Below are 26,773 nucleotides of genomic sequence, written 5' to 3'. Positions count from 1 at the left end.
CTACACGGTTTGCTACGAAGTACCATAAATATTGTGTCAATGGGTTTCTCTTTCTCACCAAGGATTACCAGAAAACTAAAAGGAACCAAAATAGCGGTGTTAGCACAAGCTGCATGACCACCTTTCATTCAAGTGCTAAGGACAAGAATCCAATTGATGGAGATGCAGATTACTATGGTGTCCTAACAAACATTGTTTAACTAAACTATCGTGAAGGGTACAAGACTGTATTCTTCAAATGTGACTGAGCTAAGTGCACACAACTTGGTGTGAAAATAGATGAAGAAGCAAACTTGAGACTGGTTAATTTGTCTAATCTACCCAGTTTAGACCGTATATGCGATGAACCATTTATTCTTGTAGAAAAAGCTACACATGTTTTCTATTCACAAGATCCAAAGAATCTTGAATGGCATGTAGTGTTGGAGGTTCCAAAGAAACTATATTTTGATCAAGATCAACCTTGTCTCACAGATGAGAGAGTGCTAAGTGATTCAAATCTAGGGCCTAGCAACCTCGAACTTCCCTTAGTGGTTGAATTGATATTTAACTCCCCAGAAGACATGGTTGAAGTTGTTGATCGAGAGTTCTAGAAAAAGAAGGATGACCGGAGTTGTTGAGAGTTCCAGCAAAAAGAAGGAAGACCAGAGGATAGCGATTCTATATATGTATTGGATTAATAGTATCTTTAATTTACTTGCTCACTTTTGTTGCTGTTTTGGATGGTATTTGTGTGTTTGTGATTTATTATGGTACTGAACTTGGTCCACATTATTGTTTGCATGTTTATTTTTCTTTCACAAACACATGTCTTTGTGCTAGCGCTAGTCTTTTTCTTTCAACATATACATTTGTGTGTTGGTGAGTGGGTGGGTGCTGCTGCATTTTGTGCATAAGTGTATATGTATGGTACATGGTATTTTGTGTGTGTTATGCTTAAAATGAGTACTGCCTAATTTTGTTGGTTTGTAAAGCTCTTTGGACCATGGAGGATCATCTAACACATAGCCACTCACATTCACTAAGCAACGACCTTGATGAGGACAGGGGTAAGAGCACAACTTTTACTTTAAGTGTTTTTTTTTATTTTTTTATTTTTTTATTTTTATTTTTATTTTTTTTTATCATAGTTCTTATGATACTGTATATATGCAAATGACACACATGTTTCTGGTTCATCCACTCAGTCTACGGAGACAAGAGGCCCTTCAATTGGTATCTCGGAGGAAATTCCTGATGATTACCAAAAGAAAGTTCTTACGCTTAACAGTTTGGGTCAACCAAGTAAGCCCAAAAAAGATGTTGATTTCTTCATAACCAAATTGGGTCACATTGCTCGTCGTGACATCCTAATTCGCTTTGAGAACTGGAAAGAAGTTCATTTGGACAAAAATGACAAATGCATCGTAGCCAAGGCTGTTGAGGCTTTAGGGAAAATGTTTGCGTTTGAGCACTTGAGTTCGATTGACATAGACTGGACACAAAACAAATTCAGGCTTGCGTGGAAAGAGTACAAACATGAATTGTATAACAAGTACGTAAAAGATCATCCTCCTTCCATCTTGAAGGAAAATCCCCAAGATGGAATTCCTTTGCAAGATTGGCGACGATTTGTAGATAATTGCAATTTAGAAAAGTTCAAGGTTGAGTTATTTTCTTTGTTAACTTATGGCAAGTATATTTATTTATTTTGATATATAAAGTTCACCTCTACTAACGTTTTAAATCATGCAGGCTTCTAGTGTAAGGAACTCAGCCAATCGTAAGAATCAAAAAAATTCTTCATGTCTAGGAAGGAAATCTACAGCTGTTGCTCGAGAGGAGATGGCTATGGCAAAAGGTGTCCCTGAATCATCGATTGGAAGGGTGGAGTCATACAAGTTTATCTATAAAAGGAAGAGCGGGGAACCACAAGATCCAGAATTGGTGGTTAGTATGCTGGAAATTTCTCATCATATCTTATATATGTACTCTTGTTGGACTTTTAAAAATATAACGTGGCCTATATATTTGACTATGTCATATTAATAGGAAAAACTTGATAATTATACTACTTTGCAACCGGAGTCACTAGAGACATCAGTGGATAATGCACTCACACAGGTTTGAAGCTTTGATCCTTGAATAATTAATTGGTGTTTTTTATATATGTTGCAGCTACTAAGACTTTTATCCATTTATTGTAGGTTCTTGGGCCAGATAGTAGAGGTCATTTTCGAGGCCTGGGGGAAGGGGTGTGCAAAACAATGCTAAAGAAGATGAAACCTATGATGCAGCAAAATATTGCTTTGATAGAGAAAAATACAAGTCTTGAGAAAAAGGTAGATGTGCTTCAAGCTTCAATTCTAGAGAACACAGCTGTTTTGAAAGCCTTTATGAGCCAAGGACGAACCTCTATGCCTGATGTTCTAGTCATGCACGTTATACCCCCTCTACGCCGGTAATAATCTAAGTTATTCGATAAATGGTATGATCACCAGTTTGATGTTGCAACGATTGACAACTCTTTTTAATTTCAGTTTGTGAATGAATTCATTGGTAAAGAATGTGACTTGCGTGGTGGTTGGCCACTTCGAGTTGTGGCTAGGGGTATTGTGCAAGATGTTGATCCTACTATTGAGTTTGGTGATAGGAGATTAGAGGAGGGGAACTTTAAGGTTTATGTCAATGTTATTTATGATGGAACTGTTGCACTTCCACTTTCTCATGATGTGTGGAAATCAAAGCTTGGCGAGATTGCTCAAGGAAGTGTTATTTGGCCCAAAGAAGTGTTGATGTTCTAATATATTGGTGAAGTTCTGACACATTTGGATTTCCATCCAAATAAATAGGTTTTTGATATTTTGTGTAAATAAGAATGTGTTCACATTAAAGTTCATACTGCATAAGTTTATGCACTTAAGTCTTTGGTTAGATTTTGTAGTCCAAAGTAGTAAGTAAAATATGTAAACCATGAACTTTTGGTGTTTTATGTATTGTAATGTTTTTAATGGACGTTGCATTATTATAATTTCGGTATAAGCTATATTTTACTAACCCCCTTTTACTCCGCCAGTGCAAACTATTGTCAAGTTTGCATTGCCGGTCCCAATCCCGGATAAAGGAGGAGGGAAAAGGGTGGTGTACTTGTCTCTGTTAGTTCATGAGATTTTAAGTTATTAATTATTTATTTGGTTTTTGCTTACTCTGCTTATGTTTTCTAGTTTTATAGAACACGAACGTGAAATAGCTAGTGAAGAAGTTGTAGGAGATGGTGTGAATGATGCTAATCATAGTGGCAATGCCCCAGAACTTCTGAGCCATAGAACAATCATAAACCAGGTGAATGTGAAATGGTGGTTTCACTTATTATTTTGAACTGAATGTGAAATGATTTTTTCAATTGAATGTGAAGTATTGCTTTGTTCAGGCTTTCTCTTTAACGAACATGTTTGAAGGCAGCTTATTGATAAAACGTTAATTTCCGTTTTGGTCTTACTTAAGTCCAATAGTCCACAGTCCGAAGACCAAAGTCCAAAGTCCAAAGTCCGTTAGTCAGTCATCCGTTTAGTCAAGTTACCTTATTCACGTGGGTTTGGTAGGATAGGTCTAGTAAGGGATCGTCCATACCTTAGGGCCCGACAAAGTTTACAACTGGATTTACAACTTTTGGTGAGTAGGTTTTTAGGTTATTTAGTTGGTTTAAGTAAATTAGAGGTAACGCAAGTAATGTAAATTAATAACGGTGATTTCGACGTAAATAAACAAAGATAGAGAAACAAGGAAAGGGATAATCGTACTCATGCAAGAATCAGTTTCAACAGTTTATACTACCACATCACTACAGCTCTAATCCATCTCGAGTTCATAGACAAACCCGAGACGACGTCGAGTATCGATCCCTAGCGAAATACACGCATCTCTGAGTGCATTTCACTAGCATGAGGAGTTGAACTAATATTTTATCTCTGGAATATCATTTCAGCTCCTGGTTCGATTCTACATTAGCTAGACAAATCGAGATTGTCGACACATAGAGTCGTAGCGAGACATTTTGGGTCTCTCGCGAGACTGCTCTGGAGCATCAGCACTCCAAACTTAGACAATCTCAATCATTTTGGGACCGGATGTATAATCTACACCTAATTCCTAAGTAGTGATTCTAGAACATTAAAGTGTCAATCCAGATTCTCACACGAGCATCATAATCCTCCCCATGAGGAGGGGGGGGGGGAGTTTAGCTCATGGTCATTGGATGATTAATTGAACTTGTTGTATACAATAAATAAATAAATGCAGAATAGAAATGACTTTTATAAAAAAAAAAGAAGACTTGCAGTACTGAAGCTACTGGAAGGGAAAGCTACTAGAAAGGAAAGTACGTACTGGAATGAAAGCTACATACTATAGTCTAAAACTATGCAGGCTAAAACTAAACTAAAAAAACGGGAGAGCAAAAGCTAACAAAGGTAAGGTCCCCCATATATATAGCCTGGTCTCCTCTCGTGAATCCCCCTTCATTTAAGTTTTGGCCTTTTCTCAATTCCAACAATCCAAACCTTTGTTTTAAAGGTTTTTATCTTTTTGTGCCATAATAAACCAAACTTTATATATATGTTTTGTTGTTTTCTTCAATTCAATTCAAACATTGAATTGATACGTCTTTTCCTTTTGCAAGGTGGCACAAATTTGTGACCATCACTTGCCACCTGCCCATGCTGACTCGTCATGCCTTTTGGGCCCACAGAGTGGGTCCACGTGGTGTGTCTAGTGGCGGCGCCGATTTTGGCATTTTTACAACTTTCTGTCTTTGTGTAGAGTTTGTCGCCCTAGTTGCTTTAGCAATCTATGTTGCAACATCCATGACACCGATCCAGTTTCAAAAGCTCGAGCTGCTGCTTTAGAGTCAATTTCGATCCAGATTTTTCTCCACCCCTTTCGAAGTGTTGTCTCAACACCTACAAGGATGGCCATACACTCAGCTCTGTAGTTATCTCCATGACCTATGTTCATGTTGAGTGTGTAAAAGAATTGGCCTCTGCTTCCTCTGAAGGAGACGCCAATGCCATGCCAGAGGGTCCAAGATTTCCCATTGACGCACCATTTGTGTTAAGTTTGATTGTATATGGCTCGGATAGGATTCAATTACAATGTTTAACTTGTGGTGCCCTACGTAGTCTAATAGCCACATTCCAAAAAAATTGAATGCCAAGTTCCAGCGGGTTATTTAGTAGTGGCATCTTGAGAGTTTACCTGTAATCTTGAGTTGTAGTCTTACATACTGTTTGCAGTCCACAAGCCTCGGTTTCTTACCATCAAAGTGAACCTTATTTTTTTCTTTCCAGATGCTCGATCACTAGACATGAAGCAATACATGTAGATTTCCACAAATCTTGTATCCTAGAACTCCATCTCTGACTAGGCTTGGGGACCTTTCCTTTCTACCAGTCTTTACATCTATATGGTGGAATTTATGTCCTCTTTTTGTACATATTCCTATTCTATCGCTGATTTTATTGGTTTGTATCAAACTCGGTTGGTACGTAAATAAATAAAAGTTAGTTTTTTCCCAAAAAAAAAAAAAAATTGGTTCAATGAACATGGCTTGCTTGGGTGTTGCTTCACAAGTAATACTATATTGACACAGTCAAAACACAGTGACGTGGTATGTTGCTACATCGATGTTGCAATGGTGAAAATATGAGCCAAAAATCTCTTTTTTCTCTCTCAAAATACTTATTCTATTTCCAATATCATCTTTACATTCTCTTTTTTTCCATCCCCATCTTTTCTTCATAACAAACCATGATCCCATTGATTTTTCATGGTGCAACATTGATGTTGCAGTAGTTTTCGTGATGCAACAATAATGTTGCAGTGGTTTTCATGGTGCCACATTTATGTTGCAGTGGTATTTCTCGAGGCGACATTGATGTTGTAGTGGTTTTCATAGTGTAACATTGATATTGCAGTTGTAGTTTTTCATAGTGCAACATTAATGTTGCAATACGTGTCACGTCACTGTGTCAGTTTTTCTGTGTCAGTGTAGAATTATTGGTTGCTTCACCGCTAAGCAGGTCTTCATAATCTTATAGTCTTTTTTTATGTGTGCCACTTGGCATGAATTAAGGGGGTGCCACACAATATGCAAAGTACATTGAACCGTTGGACAAGTGACATAGCAAAACCGCTAGGATGAAGGTTGTGCCGTCGTCCCAAGGCCATATGCTCAAAGATTCTCAATAGTTAGTTTTTAGCTTTTTTGGACAAAAGCTGATTCACCTCATTTGGCTAACCTCCTCACATTGAGCACAGGTGAGACGCAGGTGGCTGGGGCCCCCTGACTTTGGTCCAAAATTAGGGCCCCCGATGCTCAAACCAATATTATACACTAACACTGGTCTGAGTTAGGCCCAAGCCCAAATAAAAGTGAAATTTGGCCCAACAAACAGAAAATTAAAGAAAAAACATGAATTAAAAACCAACGAAGAAAAACCCTTATGGTAAATTAAACCCAAAAAAAAGAAATAAATCGGTGATTCTTCTCTGTCTCTTTTTCTCCAATTCACCAACTCTCTTCCAACAAAAAAAAACCATTGTTACTGCCTCTAAAACTCTAAAAGCCTATTTCTGTTGCGAGATTCGATCACTCGACGCGACTCAATCATTCAACAAGTAAACAACTAAACGCTTGATTATTATTTCTGATTTTTCCATTGTTATTATTATGCCTCCTAGAAATTATCCTTCTGGCTCTAATAAAAGAAAAAATAAGCAGAGAATAGATAAACTTGTTCAATCACAAAAGGGAGAAATATTTAAGTTTTTTGGTAACAAAGGACAGACAAAGAGTTCTCAATCAGATGAAAATTTGGTTGATGTCGAACATATGAACGAGACTGATAATGAAGAACATGAAAATTTGTCAACTGAAAACGTTGAAGCTTTTGATAATGACGATATAATTTTTAGTGAATGGAAATGATGAAGTTTTAGTGAATGAAGACCTAGGTCAACCTACTACTAAGAATGAAGAACAAGTGTCGGTATGCTACTATGATCAAGCAAATTGGGAGAAGCTTGGACAAAATTACAGAGATTTGCTTGTAGAGAAGGGTCCCATTAGAGTTATTGATTTTTTTTTTCAGAGAGACAACAATGGCAGACATTTCTCTTCCAAGCATTATACTTGAATAACTCCAAATGGAGATAGAAAAGATAGAGATTGGCTTGTCTATTCAGTTGCTTTGAATAGGGTATTTTGTTTTTGTTGTAAGTTGTTCAAACAACATGGAACCACTAATCAGTTGGATAATGAAGGATATGGTGACTGGCATAACCTAAGTAGAAGAATTTCTAAGCATCAATCAAGTCCTGAGCATCTTAGTTGTTGGAATAGTTGGGATGACCTAAAGAAGAGATTTGATAAGAATGAAACTATCGATCAAAAAGTCCAAGAAGAAATCAACAAAGAGAGGAAGCATTGGTGACAAGTGTTACTAAGAATACTTGCTTTGGTGAAATCTCTTGCGAAAAATAATTTGCCAATTCATAGGAAAAGTGAGAAGATAAATCAAAAGAACAATGGAATCTTTTTGAGTATGATTGAATTGATTGGAGAGTTTGATACGGTATTGAAAGAGCACATTCGGCGTATGGAAAGTCAAGAAGTTCATTATCATTATCTTAGTCACAAGATTCAAAATGAATTGATACAATTGGTAGCAATTGAGGTTAAAAAAGAAATTGTCAAGAGAATCAAAGAAGCCAAGTACTTTTCAGTAATACTTGATTGTACATCGGATATTAGCCATGACGAGCAAATGTCTCTTGTGGCTCGATGTGTGGATGTATCTTCAAATCCACCGAAGGTTGAAGAATATTTTTTAGGATTTTTGAAGGTGGATGACACATCTGGGCTAGGACTCTTTAACGAGCTTAAAGCTATTTTGAATACTCTTGAACTTGATATTGGTGATATAAGAGGACAGGGGTACGACAACATATCCAATATGAAAGGGAAACACAAAAGCATGCAAAGTAGACTTCTTGAAATAAATCCTAGAGCCTTATACGCGCCATGTGGTTGTCATAGTCTTAATCTTGCTCTTTGTGATATGGCGAACTCTTGTTCAAGAGCTATATCATTTTTTGGAGTGGTACAACGAATCTATATAGTGTTTTCATCTCCCACGAAACGGTGGAAAGTGTTCACAGATCATGTTAAAGATGGGAAGCCCAAGTCAAGGCTCTCACTTAAGTCATTGTCGATCTTTGACACGTTGGGAAAGTCGTGTAGATAGTGTTCGAGCAATAAGACATCAAGCTCCTAAAATAAGAAATGTTTTACTTTACTTGGCTGAAAACAGTGGCAATCCTAAATCAAAGAGTGAAGCTGAGTCACTGGTAAGTTATGAAATTGAGAGTTTAATTTGAGTTCTTGCTTGCCATGGTTATTTGGCATTATTTATTGTTTGTTGTTTACTCTGTTAGCAAAAGCTTTCAAACTAAAGACATGCAGATTGATGTTGCAATAGGTGAATTGAAAAGACTCATTTCTACTTTTGAAAAGTATAGAGAAACAGGGTTTGAAGAAGCTATGGAGGAAGCTAAAAATATTGCAATTACGATGGAAATTGAGCCTGTTTTTCATGAGAAGCGGATCATTCGTAGAAAGAAACAGTTCGATGAAAATGTTAGTGAAGAGGTGCTACAATCAGCAGAAAAATCTTTTAGAGTCAATTACTTATTGTTCATCGTAGACCAAGCCCTTTCTTCATTTAAGAGTAGGTTTGAGCAGTTCGAAGCGTACAAGGCAATTTTTGGATTTTTGTTTGATTTGAAAAAGTGGAAGTCTTCATATCTAAATAGTTTAATGGCTTCTTGTGACAAACTTGATGAGTTTTTGAAACATGATGAAGTTTCTTATATTGATGGAAAAGATTTATTTTCAGAGTTAAGAATCATGAGAGATCTTTTACCGAATGACACAAAGAAAGCGATCGATGTGCTGAATCATTTGAAATCACGAGATAGTTGTTTTCCAAACGCATGGGTTACTTATAGGATCTTGTTGACTGTACCAATTACCTTCGCATCGGTAGAAAGAAGTTTTTCAAAGTTGAAGTTGATCAAGTCTTATCTTCGGTCAACCATGTCACATGAAAGATTAAATGGTTTAGCAATGTTATCCATTGAAAACTCTATGGCTGAAAAGATGGATTATGAAGAATTAATTAGTGACTTTGCAGCTATAAATTCAAGAAGATTAAGGTTTCAATAGTGTTTAGTTTTTGTAATTGAATTCTACTTGATTAATGCAATTACATATTTACTTGCATATAAGTGGTTATGACTTCATTTTGGATAAGAAAAATAAAATGTTCATATTTGTATTTTGTTTTTGCCCTTTTTATTTGTTCCCGGTAAGGCCCCTACGGTAAGAACTCACCTAGGGCCCCCAAAACTCAAGGCCGCCCCTGCCTCCTCATAGATAGATTGATTGAAGATGCTCCTTTTCTCTTGAATCTCAAATATGAAAATATAATCCAAATGTTTCCTTTGGCCATAATGCAACATGATTTCTCCACGTAAAAAAAATAAATATCCTCGAATCCATAACTATCCACTTTTATCTTACACATTAGCCTAAATTACGCTGGAACAAGCTATAAATAATTTTGGTCCATTTCCTACCGCTGAAATTTAATTGTCTTGGATTAGAAAGCTTATAATCATTTGTTGGCTTGTTGCTACCAAAGACAACCCTGATGATAAACGGTACGAAAACCTAAGGTGATGATAAACATTTTTGAAAATGATTATTCCATTTGGCAATTAAAAAATTCTAACAAATGTGTTTGTCCTATGACTCCTATCCATACTCATGACATAATGATTGGTGCCAAATGAATAATTAGGAAAGTGAATATACATTCAATAGGATAAAAGTTCAGTTGTCAAATTATATATGTATATGTAGAAGAGAAATCAAAGTGTAGAATGTCAAGGTCCTCTACTAAGAGAATTTATTAGACAAAAAGTGATCCATAACCTTTTGTCTAAAACCTTTATCAGGAATCTTCTGAAGTGATTGTAGAAAGTGTGAAACACGGGATTCCATCATCCCCACTAACTTTATGCCTTTGATAATTCCGTCAATAGCTTAGCCAAGTTATACTTCTTCTTATGTCGCAAGCAGGCTACATACAAAACTACAAAATGTCTAAAGAATATGACTCCTTAATAAGTCTCTAAAAATATCTTGGATATACTGACAACCAGCTGATGAAAAATGAAACTATTAATATTAAAGGGCAAAATGATAGGTGATATATTAGATTAGCTAATCATATTTGCGGATTTGTCTAGTGGCGAGAAATTGAAATTGATTGTAAACAAGACAATTTGACAAGTACCAATTGAAACAATTTTAGAGGTTGCAATTTTGTAAATTAAATAAATTTTCAAAATAAAAATATAAAAGTTTAAAACAAGATATTTTAAAAATATCGTAATAAACGCATTGAAAACGGGTTTTAAATGAAATCTCAGGTTTTAAACAGATATAAAACTCTTCATCAAAAAAAAAAAAAAATATATTTGGTGACAATACTTGTATTAGTATAGTGGGATTCTTATCAATTAGTACCGATGTCTTTTCAAATAAAACCCCACACACATGGTCAAGTTGTGGCCCAAACTCAATAGGTGGTTAAGTAGTGGACAATATCGGTACTAATAATCCTATGAGAGCGGAGGCCCAAATCTGGTGGGTGTGCCAAAGTCTTAACAAAGATCATATATATGCTCCTTAATTATGAATTAAAATTTGGATTGATATTTGAGTTGAGCGAGTCCGTCTTCAGTGTGTTAAAGCTCAACTCAGAGCATCTCTAGGTGGTGGTAGTCACCTCCAAATTTGACGGTGAAATTTGAAGATATTGGACGCAAATTTTGACCAATTCTAGGTGGTCACAAATATTAGCCGCAAATTTGATTGTAGGGTCTACCACGCGCGCCATAAGTAATGTCGCACGCCAATAGTACTGGCATACTACATTACCAATGGCGCGTGCTATGATTGTTTAAATGTCGCGCGACAGTCGGACTGTTGGCATTTCACACATTTGTTTTCAACATAGTTTCTCTAGTTCTAACAAAAAAATAGATTCCGACGACGAATATGTCTATAATAACCAAACAAGATAGAGTGGTGATGGTGAGAAAGATCAAAATAGTAGTAATAGTGCACTGGTTTGGAGCAATCCCATGGGTGATCTAGATGATGAACCAGGAACTTTTGGAGTTGGAAACCAGAGAGCTAAGCCGGACGATCCATTGCTGCTTCAGTATCAGCAAGTCGATTTTGAATTTCCTACTGAGCCTATGGATTTCAGCCATCTTAGACCGGTGTCTAGGAGGTGGCATGATAAGCATGTCTCAAGAGTTGTTCTTGAACAACAGGTATGTATTTTAATTTTATATATTAGCAGTAGTGTTTAACTTTAGTAGTTAAATACATACATTTTTATTTTTATTTTTTTTATTTTAGTTTTATTTTGCGTACATCATAGATGTGTTATGTATCGGGTTCGGTGCACTCCACGTGCACTTAAGACGTTATGGGATGATATTAAAAAAGTTGGTGCACTTGACCATGTTAGAGATGCAATTCTAGCGACTACCTTTGGTCATCTAGTTGACATACCATACCTTACAATAAGACTGACATTCAGGGAGTTATCAATGGTTTAGTTGAGAGATGGTAGGATAGTACACATACTTTTCACTTCCCTCAGGGAGAGTTGGGTTTCACTCCACTAGATTTTTGCATGATATCTGGTTTGAGTATAGGATTAGGTCATCCGTTGAGATGTAGCACTAAATTTCAGAGTTGTGCCCAAATGATGACTTTCTTCCTTTGTCTGACCGAGGAGTCATATGATAGTGCTGGTGTTAGGATTTCTGGTATCAAGGCTGCATACATTACACCGTTGACTAATAATGATGGGTTGCAGTTTTTATTAAACTATTTGTCACTTGATTCTAATAATGGTCAAGCATATGTTGATGAGTATGTAAGAGCTTTCTGTATGTATTTGATGGGCGTCGTGTTTCTTTCTTCTGGCCATTCCACGATTAACTTGGGGTATATAGCCAAATTTGAGCACTTGCATGAGTTGGGCGGCATTGATTTTGGTGGAGCCATATACTGTAATTTGTTGCGTTGTTTAGATAGGGCTTCTCAACAGACTGGTGCTGTCACTAGTCCCCAGCTGGGAGGGTTTGCCATTCTCTTAGAGGTATGGTTTTATGAGTATTTCCGTGCTACAAATCCTATCCTCACAGAGTACACCGATGAGAAGCCTAAGCTCAGGGCTTGGCACATACCTCATCAAGCTCGTCTGACCAGTGAGATCAGTTATAACATAACTTCTGTCTGAACCCAGATCGAGCTTAGCACACATGCTTTTATTGTTTAGAGGCCTTGGCAGACATCTGTGCACGTCGTCGCGACTGTAGATACACATTGTTCATTTCTCATAGGAGGATGGTATTCACTTGCGAGACTGATATGGAGTGGTATTTAGGGGATAGATATTACAGACAGCTCACACCATGCTTTGGTATCCCCCCTGATCCACCTACCCATGTATCAAAGGCTAAGGACATGACCTTACAGCAAGTCATCGAAAGAAACGTGGATTGGTGTTGGCCAGTAGCTTCTGACCTAGTTACATTGCAGACTTATTAGCAGTATTACCGTTATTGGTTTAAGGTATCTATTGGTCATTGGCTCCCAGCTGTGTGTCATACAGGCAATATTCATATAGTTAACATAATGGGTGTTAGACGTGAATATCAGATTGACCGGCTATCACAGCCAACGTTTCAACAGGGACCTGTACACACATTTGTTCCAGCGCTAAATCCCCCTCAATTAGAGGGGCCTTGGGCTTTCAATTTGAGTGATCCGAGTGGCCAGACGATTTATCATCCCATTTCTTCTATTAATGACACTCTCGTCGTACAGTTAGAGCCTGACCTTGGACATCTACCTCTGGTAATTCTTTTTATTGGTTTTGGTTTATTATGAAAATATCATAAATTATTAATGAATAATTATTTCAGGATGAACTACGTATGAGATATGAAACAAGCATTCGTGTAAATGATGGCATGCGCTCCTCGGTATTCGCCTACAATGTTGAGAGAGAGAGAGACTTCTTTCCCAGGCTCATGTGGATTATGATGATTTGCAATGTCAGGTTGATGAGTTACACGCTCAGCTTGATCGCACTACGGTACATCATGAGAGTTCATCACATGGACAGACGGAGAGTTCAGCACAAGGACAACCGATGAAGAGTTCACGGCAGAGGAGGTGTATGTAAGAAGTGAGGACTTGATGATTTATAATATTAAGTTTGTTGTATGATGATTATTATTATGTTGTGTGATTTAGAATTGTTCATTTAATTATTTTGATAAGTTCTAATTTACTTCCTTTGATCAATTTGATTTAGCAAATGAATTACAATTTTTATTAATAGAACGACAACTAATAAATGATTGCAAAAACATAAAATAAAAATAAATAAATAAAATATAATTATTACATATCACCCTTATTATATACTACTAGAGTTACTCTAGTTATCAAGCCAATCATCATTTTCTTCATCACTGGCTCCTTCGTCCTTGGAAACTTCATCTGTACTACTTAATCCAGCCTTTTTTTTTCATATTTAGCTACAGTTGCTTCTCGTTTAGCTCTAAAACGCTTCGCGCACGAGGATTGAGTTTGTCGAGTGACATTGCCAACAACCTAATCTCATTTTTCTCCTCTCTAACACGGAGTTTTTCTTGCTTCAAAAATAACTTTTTTTGTGTCTTCTCTTGCTTCAATTTTATCATAGTTTGAAATTGCCCATCTAAAATCTCTTCTCTATGTCTTCGGCTTTCTTTAAAAGCCTAAAGAAATTCATCCATATTTTTAACAGTGGATACAACATTACCCTCGACAGTGAAAGCAATTTTCTTGTTCTTCTCAATTTTTTTGCTCTACTTCCTACCAATTGATCTCTCTAAAAAACCTTTGGTACTGCTAGGATCGTATTCTTAGTACAGTGAAGGTGAAGGGTTATAGTGAGGGGTTGAAGGGGTTGATGGTGAAGAATTGAAGCCTTCAAGATCTCCGGATCTTGTTTTCTTTTTTGGTCTTGGAGCAAGCGTTTCGTTACGTAACTGAGTTCTTTGCCACTTTGGCGTATGTTTGACTAGATTATAACAATCTTGTCATATCCATAGTTTCCCAGTAGTAGCCGCATAAGTTGTTTCCGTGTCTGTAAGCTACATTTATAAAAAATAAAAAACAAAAAACAAAATCAATATCAAGTAGTATATAATAAAAACATAAAAAAAAAATGAAGTATAAACGAATCTTACAATGTTTTCGCGTTCCCATCCGCTTGGAAGTTGTTCTTCAAGCTTTTTTAGTATAGCATGATATTTGTTGAAGAACGGTAAAAGAATCGCCCAACGTTGTGAGACTCCCTTCCACTTATGGTTGTAGTTAAAACCTTGAATTTCATTCATCTTAGCCATAATTCGTTCACAATAAACTTGTCTTGATTGAACATTTTCTACTATAGGATTTTCTCCAATCTCAATCCACGCTCTAGTAAGAACAATATTTTCTTCATTTATCCAACTTGGACCTCTGCTTTGTTTTGGTTATGACATTGAGAGTTTTGTATGTGAAATGGTTGAGTTGTTTGATAAGAATATTTGAGTTGAGTGTATGTAAAATGAATAAGGAAATGAGTGTAGATATATGGATGTAGAATTCCAACCGTTTTTTGCCCGTTTTTTTTCCGTTGGAGCACGCGACAGTGGCAATGGCACTACATTAGTAATGGTGCGGAGTGTTAATCAAAGTCAAAAAAAAAAAATTGGGGCGACATTTGCAATGGCGCGCATCATTACCACTGTCGCGCCACATCCGCATCCGAAATTCCAAATTTGCTTCCAAGAATGCGGCTAGACAAATTATGAGACCGAATTTGTTTCCATCTAAAATTGAATTTCCGCGAAATTCCAAGTTTTAGAAGCAAATTTAGAGAAATTAAGAGGTGATATCAATACTACCACCTAGAGGTGCTCTCATTCAGTCATTCTTCAAAATTACATACAAATATGATTAAGACTTTAAGCGATGCTCTCATTCAATCATTCTTCAAAATTACATACAAATATGATTAAGACTTTAAGCATATCTCTGGAAAATGAATGGGCTTGAGAGCCAGAAACAATCCTGACCATAAGTCCCTAATACTTCACTTAACAGTACATACAAGCTGTTTTTTGGTAAAACAACACATCAAATAACAAGCTCGACCGATCCAAGAATGTTCCCTGCGACATCTACCAAAGTTTAGCAAGTATCCAATTATATTTAGTCATGTAAAAGTAATTGGCAAATCTATAGAAGTTACTGTTCATTATTTGCTCATTAAACCAGTTCACTCGTCGAGTAGTGCCAAAACTGACTGGTATGCTTGAGGTGGCCACTACAAATGTCAGAGCGCAGAAGCCCAAAAGAGAATCCACTATTTCACTCTTTTTACCATTTTTATTAGAGGAATGCTCATGAACAACAATACAGTTAGGGGTTGTATGCATACTGCTCGAAATTAATTTTGCCTCACGCCTCCAAGTCCACACAACACACATGCTTTCACACTACTGTAGAATGTAGATGTAGGTAGACAGTAGACTTCAAGGACAAACGCATCAAAACTTTTTGTTATAATATGATTCAACCGACTATTAATCGCTATCCATTAAAGCTTCTTCTTGATCCTTAGATTCTAAGACAAAAGCAATGAAGTTGTCACTAAGCATCATTTTTAGTAGTAGATGTGTCAAGCTATAAAAGCAAGTCCAATGTGTTATATGGACTGCTAAAGGTCATATAGTACCCCAAAAATCAAAATGTCATTCTAATGGAACTACTAGAAGGCTTTTAAATTTCGCTGGTGTGATAAATCCATTCAAATTTGTAGTTTTGTCTAACATGTGCTATAATAAGTTTCGGGAGACAAACGATACAGTTTCTGTCGTCCGTGTGTTAAATTTCGATGTACTATAGAAAATGTGTCGTTTGTCAAAAAAAAATCAACTTAAGTTTGCAACTAATGGACAGACAGCAGAATCTATGTTGTTTATATCATTTTAGCACCTCTATCTTCAATGTCTCAATTGGAACTGATTTTGAGTTTTTTTATCTCAAATTTAGTTGCAACCAAAAATGCTAAAAATCCAAAGTGATGGTACTATAACAGCTCTCTATTGGACTTGCTCTAAGCTACATACATTTGTACTCAGAAGTTGGAAGCATAGACAAGAGTTTCATTTATCGAAATTTCAACAATTCCATAACCAAAATTTTAACTTGATATTTCATAGTACAAAATTCTGCAATAAATCGAGACATCAACCAGTTTTTTTTGCTAGTACCAAAACTATAATATATATCATGGTATTAAATTGGCTCTGCAGCAAAGCAGAGCAACCCTTTAATACCAAAACCTAATAAACTTTTAAAGTAAACAATCTCATCTAAATCAAACAACAACATCTAAACAACTCTCAAACAACTACCCATCAGCAAACCTCCATCTACAAATCTAAATCAAGTCTCAAATCTAAGTGTCAACCCAAAGTTTTCTTCTGATGGAAAGGGAAGAAGCAACCCCACATGACCTGAGAACTAAACAAGTTATGGAAGATCTCCAGGATGAGTTATTAGAAAAACTCATATTTTCACAAATACCAGTGGAAGCTGATCTGAACAAACTAAGTGAGGAAACTATGAAGGAATAGGAACTTACGGCTATAGCCAAGTTTTATAGCAAAAGATGGATCTCGCTCAATACCATTGCCCTGGATCTCCAGAACCAATGGTGTACTTCTGGTAAGTTTCATATTAATACCCTGTCTAATGGAACCTTTACTATTATGTTCACAAACACCAAGGATCTAGAACATGTTGTTAACAATGGACCGTGGGAAGTCCAAGGATATGTTTTTTCAGTTAAGAAATGGGAACCAAACAAAGATGTAGAGGACATCAAGTTTCATCTAGTGCCTTTTTGGATACAAGTAGCTGGGTTACCAATAGAAAGGCACAAACGTGAAGAAGATCTGGAAATCATTGGTAATGCTATTGGGAATTTTATTGAAGTAGATAGGGAATGTTTCCATCAGATCCGGTCTCCTGCTGTCAGGATTAAAGTTCTTGTGGATATAAGGAAGCAACTAGCAAAACAAGTTAAGCTGAATACAGGTTACCCGAAACCAGTGATTGGGAAGGTCCAATATGAACATCTACCTATCTTCTGCTATTTTTGTGGTATGATTGGTCATGGACATAAGGACTATTCTTCGAAAAATCGTCTTCTGGAGAGGGATCTAGACTATAATCATGGGAAGAAATCTATTCCTTTCTTGTTCTCAAATTCATCCAGAGTTATAGGGCAATTTCAAGGCCGGCTGAATAGCTCAGAAAGAAGGAAGGGAGAATCAATGAGTGCATCACTTTCAGTGCAGGTTAGCACGACGGGGAAAAACTCTTGTCAAGTTGAAGCATACGTTATCCCAGCTGCCAAGGTTTGGGCACGTGTCAATCAAGGACCACTCCAAAGTGGCTCAGTGGTGGAAAAAGAGAATCAAGGACCACTACACAGTGAATCGGATACAGGGCTGGCCTGCATCAACGTGCCCTCCAAGTTTTACCCATTTCAGGGGGTAACCAAGTAACATCTTTCTTACAAAAATCAAATCACCAATATGGGCCTACTCCTCAACAAAGCCCAACCCCCCAAGATAACCCAAACCCACTACAAGGCCCCATATCAATCCAAAACTCATCGGACCAGTGTAATCATCTCATATCGATGATAAATGAGGCCATACCAAGCAATCAGAATCAAACCATCCAACCCATACCAAAACAACCCGAACCCATCACTATTCAAACAAATATCACTAGTTAGAAAAATGGTGGGAACAATAACCAATGTGCTGACTTCTCTTTCACCTCCACAGTCTCCTACACAAACAACAATCCTTCACAATATCTCTCTACAGAAAAACAAAAAAATCAAAAAGAACCCATAACTCTTTCAAACCAAAACAACCAGAGAATGAGTAACTTAGATAGGGAAGAAAGGTATTTACGTTTCAGGCAAAAAAGGTATCAGGAAATAACCAAGCTGAAATCCATGAAAAGAACTCTGGAAATTAGAAAGACTAGAGCTCAAGGGAGAGTTCAACAACCACCAGAAGATGCTGTTATCATTAACCTCGCAAATGATGAGGTTATCCCTTTCACTGGTGTAGAGCAAAATATGGGAATCTTGGAGACATAAGCTAATTTTACAGGGGAAATGAATGCAGAAGGAAATACTGATGTAGTTGGTCTAGAAGTACCCCTCAACCAAATCCATCCTACTGAATTTGAATTTCTATAAAGTGATATGACAGATATCGTTGCTGAAATTGAATATCCTGAAGGAAGCGACAAAGATAATACATGCACAAAGGCAGAAGTAGCTATCATGGATAATAAAGAGGATAAGGATGAGGAGATGGTTGTCAAAGTATTTGCGGATGAAGAGGATCGATATTTCAGTAATTTGGAGGATGCAGAAGGACAAAAGGATATTGGATGTGGAAAAAATAAGTCAGGAAGTAACACTAAAGAGGATGATAAGAAGGATACAGAGGTGAGTGAAGATGATAATGCTGCTGCTGGGTTCAATGCGATGGTTGTCCCATATCAGCCATTGCAGACATTTTAATGATGTCATGGAACTGTCGTGGCATGGGTACCGCCACAACTGTTTGGAATCTAATGGACCTCGTCTAAGAACATGAGCCGGATGTATTATGTCTATCATAAACAAAAGCACAAGATGATCGTATGGTAGAAGTCCTAAAGGCTATAAAGTTTAGGGATAGTTGTTTTGTACCAGCTGTGGGTTTGAAAGGTGGTCTTGCAATGATATGGAAGGATGGATGCAATTTGGAGATTTTGGGAGCAACTCCAAATCATATCTCATGTAAAATTCATAACCTAGGTTCAAATTCTGCATGGTTTTTTACGTTTGTGTATGGGGAGCCTTCCTCCCATTGAAGGAAAAGGGTCTGGGATGAGATTCGATCTTTTGCACCCCTTTTCCCTGGACCCTGGTTGTTATTCGGGGATTTTAATGCTATCAGTTCCCCTGATGAAAAGATTGGGGGCAATTCTCAGATTACAAAGAGTATGATTGATTTTAATGAGTTTCTTAATGACCTTGGTCTGTTTGACCTTGGGTCTAAAGGTCCTAGATTTACTTGGAGTAGCCGTAGATCATTCAATAGCCATATTCTTGAAAGGCTAGATAGGGTTGTGGCTTCTACACCCTGGATTACTCTTTTTCCTCAGGTAAATGTTAGAACCCTTGTAAACTCATCTTCAGACCACTTATCTCTCATCATCAACTTAAATCATGTCGACCCTTATCCACCAAAGCCTTTTCGCTTTTTCAAAATGTGGTGTGATGATCCATCTTGTAGAGGTGTCATAGATAATGCTTGGAATCAGGAGTATCAGTGGAGTGATGGTACTTTATCTAGGAAACTCCAAAACACAAAAAAAATATCTTGTTGTTTGGAATAAGGAGGTCTTTGGGAATATTTTTCAAAAAATCAGCAAGACAAAAGAAGAACTAGAGAAATGTCTCATGAGGGATCATTCTAAGGAAAATTATCATAATGCTGAAAATCTAAGGCTTGAGCTTGAGAGCCTTATGGAGAAAGAAGAGAGTTTTTGGCAGCAAAAGGCATGTTTTAACTGGGCTAAAGAGGGTGGGAGAAATACCAAATTCTTTCACCTCTCGACTGTTTTCAGAAGAAGAAAGAATCATATCACTAAAATCATGGATGATAATGAAGGGTAGGAAAGATATTGGAGAAACTATTAACTCTTATTTCACAACCCTTTTCAGTACAGATAACCCAAATCCTGACCCAGATATCCAAAATCTTTTCAACCCCATTATAACTCAAAATGAAAACAGTTTACTCACTAGAACACCAACCCCTTCGGAAGTTTGGAGTGTTGTCAAGAAATTTGGCAGTCTCAAGTCACCTGGACCAGATGGATTCCAGGTATTTTCTACAAACAGTATTGGGACATCATCTCTCATACTGTCATCCTAGCAGTACAAAATTTTTTCATCAATGGGGATCTCCCATCCCCACTAAACGAAACTTTCATCACTTTAATCCCAAAAATCATCAGCCTTGATCATATATCCAAATTTAGGCCTATAAGCCTAGGTAACTTCAGCTACAAGATTATTTCAAAGATTCTAGCAAATAGATTGAAACCTCTTCTCCACAAAATCATATCCCCCTTTCAAGGGGCTTTCATCAAAGGCAGATCCATTGGAGACAATACTAGCATGGCTAGTGAAATCTTTCATAATATGAGGAAGATGAAAAAAAAGAAGCAGGGCTGGATGGCAGTTAAGCTCGATATGGCAAAAGCTTTTGATAGATTGGAATGGAATTTTATTGATGATATTTTCCAACATCTGGGTTTCTGTGATAAGTGGAGGATGATGATCAAGAAATGCATCTCCACAGTCTCTTACAATGTTCTGCTAAATGGATCCCCCCTTTCAAAAGTCTACCCTTTTAAAGGCATTAGGCAAGGGGATCCTTTGTCCCCCTACTTATTTATCCTTGCCTCAGAAGCCATTTCAAAACTGTTGGCTCAGGCAGAAAATAAAAAATACATCCATGGCATCAAGCTGAGGCCTCAAACCCTTCCTATTTCTCATTTTCTCTATGCAGACGACCTGATTATCTTCTGCAAGGTAACTTTGGAAGAATCTGATAATATGAAGAATATTCTTGCCAAATATTGTCAAGTTTCTAGTCATGCCATTAACTGGAACAAGTCCAGTATTTTCTTTAGCTCCAATGTCCACTCCAAACACAAAAAGATGCTTAGAAAACTCTGGAAGGTCAGGGCTTTTGATGAACAAGAAAAATACCTTGGAGTTCCCATCCTAATCTCCGGAAAGAAGAGTGTGTGTTTTGATTACCTTATTGATAAAGTTCAGAAGAAAATGGCTGGTTGGAAGGCAAAGATTTTATCACAAGTGGGAAGATCAGTGCTTATTAAATCTGTTGCTCAAGCTATTCCTATATATGCAATGAGCACATACAGATTACCCCTTAAGACTTATGACCAGCTTGACAAGATGACTAGAGATTTCTGGTGGCATGGAACCACAAAGTCTAAGGCTTATCACACTCTGAGTTGGGATAAGATAACTAATCTTAAATCCATGGGAGGACTTGGTTTTAGGTTCTCAAAAAATATGAATTCAGCCCTTTTGGCAAAACATATGTGGAGACTTTTCTCAGATAAAACTTCTTCTTGGGCTTGCTTTTTTAAGTCAGTCTATATGAAGTGGTGGCAACATAAAGATGTTTATCAATTACCAAGGGATTGCTCCTTTTTCTGGAGGGGGATTTGTAAACAGCTCCAATTTATCCATGACCTCTCTCTGGGCAGTGGGAGATGGATCAGATATATCCATCCTTACTGATCCATGGCTCTCCTTGAACAACAAATCTTTCCTTCTTTTGGACCATCACTATAAGCCTAATCTCCTAGATGGAAAGGTCAATCACCAAATCATTCCAGGATCAGACTCTTGGGATTTAAATAGGGTAGGAGAATTATTTCCTCGCCCAATTCAAAACCTCATCACCTCTATCACCATTAGACCAGATGTCACAAGGGATAGGATTATTTGGATGGGTACAAAAAAAGGAGAATTTTCTGTTAAGTCTGCCCATTATCTATTATGTCTGGTAGACGATCTTGGTCAGAGCTCCTCTCTGAACCCTCTAACCCTGAAGAGAATATGGAGCCTAAAGGTTGAAGCAAAGATACAAATGTTCTCTGGAAAGTTTATAGATATAGTCTTCCTACTGGGGAATGTCTGATGAAAAGAAAGTTTAAAGGGGATGCATCCTATGTTTTCTGTGGGAAAGGTTTAAGGTTTAGAAACAGATTTTCACTTGTTTGTACAATGTGAATGGGTCAGAATGGTCTGGTTTGGATCTCAAACTTCTGTTAGAATGGATAATCTCAATGTTAACAATTGTAGAGAGCTTATTGATCTTCTTTTGGAGAGGTTTTACTGCCAAGGGGAGGATAAGAGACATGAAATCTTGTTATGCTGTTATTTGCTTTATAATATTTGGTGCCACAGGAATAAAGTAAGAATGGAAGGGATTGTCATATCTAGTCAGGCCATTTGGAAGGATTCTCTGCGACAATGGCTTTCTTGCATTAAAGCTTTTGATGATGTCGAATCTTCATACCATAATATGAGTCCTGATACTGTTAATGATAATTATATTGAGGTATGGCCTAAGATTATGTTTGATGCATCTTATAATAGGTTGTTGAAGTCTGCTGCAGCTGGAGCTTGTTGTTACTCTGAGGAAGGACTCATGATAGCTGCTCCTTATTCAAGGTTTCATGCAACTAGTCTTTGAACACTTGAGAATTCTCTTCTAAGTGGCATTAAAACTCGCCAATAGGCTGGGGTTGTCAGAAGTCCAGATTCAAGGTGATAATCAATCCCTAGTTGCTGCTGTCACAAGAGGCTCATCCCCTAAAGATTAGAACTGCCACCCAATTTTGCTGTCTATTCAAAATCTTAGTATTAGTTTTAGTAAGTTTATATGTAAATGGATCCCTAGAACTTCTAATGGGGAGGCCCATATTTTGGCAAAATGGGCATCTGCGAACATTTGCCTCCTCCATTTCTCTTTCAGAACACAGATGTACTTCATATTTAGTTTATATAATATATATGAAATATTATCGAAAAAAAAAAAAAAAAAAAAATATATATATATATATATATATATATATATATATATATATATATATACCATGGTATTTTATGTCTCTTTTTGACAATACTTTTAAAATATATCAGTACAACTGCTGGTAACCGTATTATCTATGACAGTAAAACAGTACAACTGCCGATATTTGCTCTATTGTGGAATCTAGAATCTAAACGTGGTCGTGGACAATCATTGGTAGCATTTGTTAAGAGTTGCACATGATTCGCTGTTTGTCAACTCATTAGTGCGTTGCTTACTAGGATGGCTCACTTTTTTGTTTTTTTTGTCAGCATCCCAACAAACAGAACTCTTCAGTCAGCCAAAGAGCAACCACGTCATCAGCCACCAGACCACCTGCACACTTAACCAAATTTAGACACACGAACAAACAACAAAAACAGAGAGACTCAAATTACAGAGAGAACAGACAGAAAAAGTTGAGGAAAGAGCTCAAAACTATAATTTTCCCATTTCCATCCTTATCTCTCTCTTATCTCTTCTACAATGGATTACTGGTCACCATCTCTTGACGTTGATGAAGAGTTTGAGAAGCTTGCCATTAGAATGAATCCACCAAGGTTCTTTACTTCTTTCTGATATTGTTTTAGATTTTTTTTTTTTTTTTTTTTTGGATTGGTTTCTTGATACTGATATAATTTTGTATGGGTATTTCTTGATTTGAAAAGGGTAATCCTCATTTATGAGAATTTATCTGTTGTTGAAGTTGTTGAAGTTTAAGAGCTTAGTTTTTTGGATTTTTGCAGGGTTACAATTGATAATACTTTAAACAGGAAAGCAACTTTAATCAAGGTACCATGTCATTTGTTTAACATAGTGATTTGATTCTTCTTGTTTATGTATGTTTTGAGTAATGGACGTTTTTTATTAAAAAAAATGTGGCAGGTTGATAGTGCTAATAAGCATGGGAGTTTGTTAGAAGTGGTGCAGATTCTGACTGATTTGAACCTGACCATTATTAAGGCTTACATTTCATCAGATGGTGAATGGTTTATGGATGGTAAGGTTCTTGGAATTTTGAATCATAGGTTACGAAAGTGTTAACGCATACCATTGTTTCATTTTCCTCAATGAAACTTTGTTATGTGCAGTTTTCCATGTTGTAGACCAAGATGGGAATAAGCTACCAGATGGTGAATTAACCGAACACATCGAACAGGTATGCTTGAGAGTTGAGACAGTATCTATGTCCATTGGGCTTTAAGCAGTTGGTAAGAATTTGTATCGAAAAAACTAGTAGTGTTTCATTAGCTTTTGCAGTTTTATTGTTATATTCCTATTTACTTTTAGATTTTATATTTGGATGTACAAAGAAAATCTACTGTGCTCTTGGGACAATAGTTATGGCACTTGGGAAGTCTTTGTGATTTGGTGATTATTTGAACTGTTGCAGACACTGGGGTCAAGAGTGTGTAGCCTTTGGTCATTGAGAAGGTCCGTGGGTGTCCAGGCTGCTGCGGAACATACAACAATTGAATTGACTGGAAGAGACAGACCAGGCTTACTTTCAGAGATCTTTGCTGTTCTTGTCGATCTAAAATGCAATGTTGGAGCTGCTGAGGTGTGGACCCACAATTCAAGAATGGCCTCTGTTGTCTACATCACTGATGATACCACTGGATCTCCTATTGATGATAATGACCGCCTCTCGAATATCAAAAAACTCCTTCGTTATGTTCTTAAAGGAAATAGGGATAAACGGTATGCTAATACTGCAGTTACTACTGGAGGAACTCATACAGAAAGGAGGCTCCATCAAATGATGTATGCTGATCGTGATTATGAGTGGTGTGATGATGATGATGTGCCGTCTGTGAGTGATAGAAGCAAGCCCTTGGTGACTCTTGAGAACATTGCTGATAAGGGGTATACTGTTGTGAATATGAGGTGTCGAGACCGACCCAAGCTACTCTTTGATACTGTGTGTACTTTAACAGATATGCAATATGTGGTCTTCCATGCAACTGTCGTGGTTGAAGGACCAGAAGCTTATCAGGTTTGTTTCCTATTGCCAACTTGTAGTTCCATTAGATTCTAATTCATTTGAATAGGTTAAAGTTAGAACCTAGAATGTGATATATATGAGTTCCCAATCCATGTTGAGTGGTCCATACTGCATTTACGCTGTCTTTTGTCCCGCCCTTAGTTAATTGCAGATAAAATTATCTTAATCTTAACGTAACTAATGTCTTCATCTTTGAATTACATCTGCCTTTTCTGCCAGGATTTTTAGCTTGTAAATGTATCAGAATTGTTCTAACTGCTTGCTCACCTCTAAGCTTCATATGATTTCCGTAGTGTTATCAGCAGATCTGAATAATTGGCTATTTGATTTCCTCCACTAGAAACATACTTATTATATTGTCCATTCTGTCTCCTTTTCCTTGTAACAGGAATTTTACATCAGGCACTTGGATGGATGCACAATCAGTTCAGATGCAGAAAGGCAACGTGTGATCCGATGTTTAGAAGCTGCTATTCAGAGGAGAACATCCGAGGTATAATCATTAGGAATGTTGATTTTTCTTGCCTTCTATCCTAATCTGATGCTTACCCTGATGTTTTCATGTTGACTATTTATTCCAGGGAATAAGACTTGAGCTCTGTAGTGAAGATCGAGTTGGGCTACTATCTGATGTAACTCGTATATTTCGAGAAAACGGGCTATCAGTCATTCGAGCAGAGGTCACAACCAGGGGATCCCAAGCTGTGAATGTGTTTTATGTTACTGATGCATCAGGAAATCCAGTAAAGAGTGATACCATTGAGGCAGTGCGGTGTGACATTGGCCAGACAGTACTTCGTGTGAAGCATGATACATACTCAGCTGAAAAGGAAAATAACAAATTCTCCTTTGGCAATCTCTTCCGATCTAGATCGGAGAAGTTACTCTACAACTTGGGATTAATTAGATCATACTCCTAAGAATGTTATCACGACAACAAGGTTGACGGTGACCCAACAGTTTATGTTTGTGGAACTGCTGCTGATCAAGAAGCGGATTCTTCAACCATGTGACTAGTGGTTGGATGAAGATACAGTTCCCACTGATTCAACTACCTGTTGATTCTCAGATTAGGCTTGAGAATACATATATGTAATGTACATTGCCTTAATGATTGTAGGTGTCGGCCTGGTCAAACTGTAAATACAGATAAGCAAGCAGTCTTCTGCTTCTGTTTGGCTAGATCAATGTCCTCACACTGGGATGAACATACTTAGAGGAGGGCTGTATCATGTGTGCAATAGCTGCTCTTACTGTGCGTTGAAGGAGGTAATGCTGAAGCTCGTGGCACCAACGACAAGGGTCAGGGTCCAAGGGTGAGACTATATGGTGTTATTGGTGTACACAAATGCATGCGGAAATTCAGTTCAACTCACATGGTGAGAAATTCAGTTCTCACCATGTGAGATGCGTGGGTATCTTATGTAATCATGTGTGTGTATGATTAATGGTAGGGTTTTTCTCTCTTATTTTATTTGTAGTACGGCCTCTCTCTCTAAAACAAAATAGAACAACATGTGTGGTTATTGACTTTTGTTTTGGTTTTTGTGGTTCAAATGGCTAACATGAGAATGTGTCAAACTATTAGATCTGGCTAGAAAGAATAATAGTTTTTGGTGGCTCAAATGGCTTAATATGTGATGTGTCAAAAAACTATGCAAAGTTAGAGCTGAGAACAGCTCAGCTCAGGTGGTTAATTCAACCAGGCCAGGCCACTTATAAGTAGTAGAGATAAATAATCGTTAGGGAATTTTTAGGGAAAACACTATATTG

General features: G+C 37.2%; 2 protein-coding genes across 2 annotated transcripts; both read left to right on the top strand.

The window, feature by feature from the left end:
- Positions 1-7,580: 7,580 nt before the first annotated feature.
- LOC147496623 (uncharacterized) lies at positions 7,581-9,262 on the top strand. The gene is made up of 2 exons (XM_086562619.1): positions 7,581-7,972; positions 8,473-9,262. The coding sequence occupies exons 1-2, from the start codon at positions 7,581-7,583 to the stop codon at positions 9,260-9,262; spliced, it is 1,182 nt and encodes a 393-aa protein (XP_086418745.1).
- Positions 9,263-23,290: 14,028 nt separating this feature from the next.
- On the top strand, positions 23,291-26,534 carry LOC147496622 (ACT domain-containing protein ACR4-like). The gene is made up of 7 exons (XM_086559574.1): positions 23,291-23,555; positions 23,742-23,787; positions 23,881-23,995; positions 24,087-24,154; positions 24,389-24,991; positions 25,389-25,493; positions 25,582-26,534. Exons 1-7 carry the CDS (start codon positions 23,482-23,484, stop codon positions 25,918-25,920), a joined length of 1,350 nt encoding a protein of 449 aa, XP_086415700.1. The 5' UTR covers positions 23,291-23,481; the 3' UTR covers positions 25,921-26,534.
- The last annotated feature ends 239 nt before the right edge of the window (positions 26,535-26,773 follow it).

This window comes from Coptis chinensis, chromosome 5 (assembly GCF_015680905.1).
Source record: "Coptis chinensis isolate HL-2020 chromosome 5, ASM1568090v1, whole genome shotgun sequence".
Classification (NCBI taxonomy): domain Eukaryota; kingdom Viridiplantae; phylum Streptophyta; class Magnoliopsida; order Ranunculales; family Ranunculaceae; genus Coptis; species Coptis chinensis.
Note: the sequence above shows the minus strand (reverse complement) of the source record. Positions and strands in the feature narration are given on the sequence as shown.

Bases quoted from the DNA above. Each gene is read 5' to 3' on its own strand.
- LOC147496623 (XM_086562619.1), top strand. From the start codon at position 7,581: ATGATTGAATTGATTGGAGAGTTTGATACGGTATTGAAAGAGCACATT. The intron at 7,973-8,472 runs GTACGACAACAT...TTACTCTGTTAG, and splicing joins GGTGATATAAGAGGACAGGG to CAAAAGCTTTCAAACTAAAG.
- LOC147496622 (XM_086559574.1), top strand. From the start codon at position 23,482: ATGGATTACTGGTCACCATCTCTTGACGTTGATGAAGAGTTTGAGAAG. The intron at 24,155-24,388 runs GTATGCTTGAGA...GAACTGTTGCAG, and splicing joins TAACCGAACACATCGAACAG to ACACTGGGGTCAAGAGTGTG. The intron at 24,992-25,388 runs GTTTGTTTCCTA...TCCTTGTAACAG, and splicing joins AAGGACCAGAAGCTTATCAG to GAATTTTACATCAGGCACTT.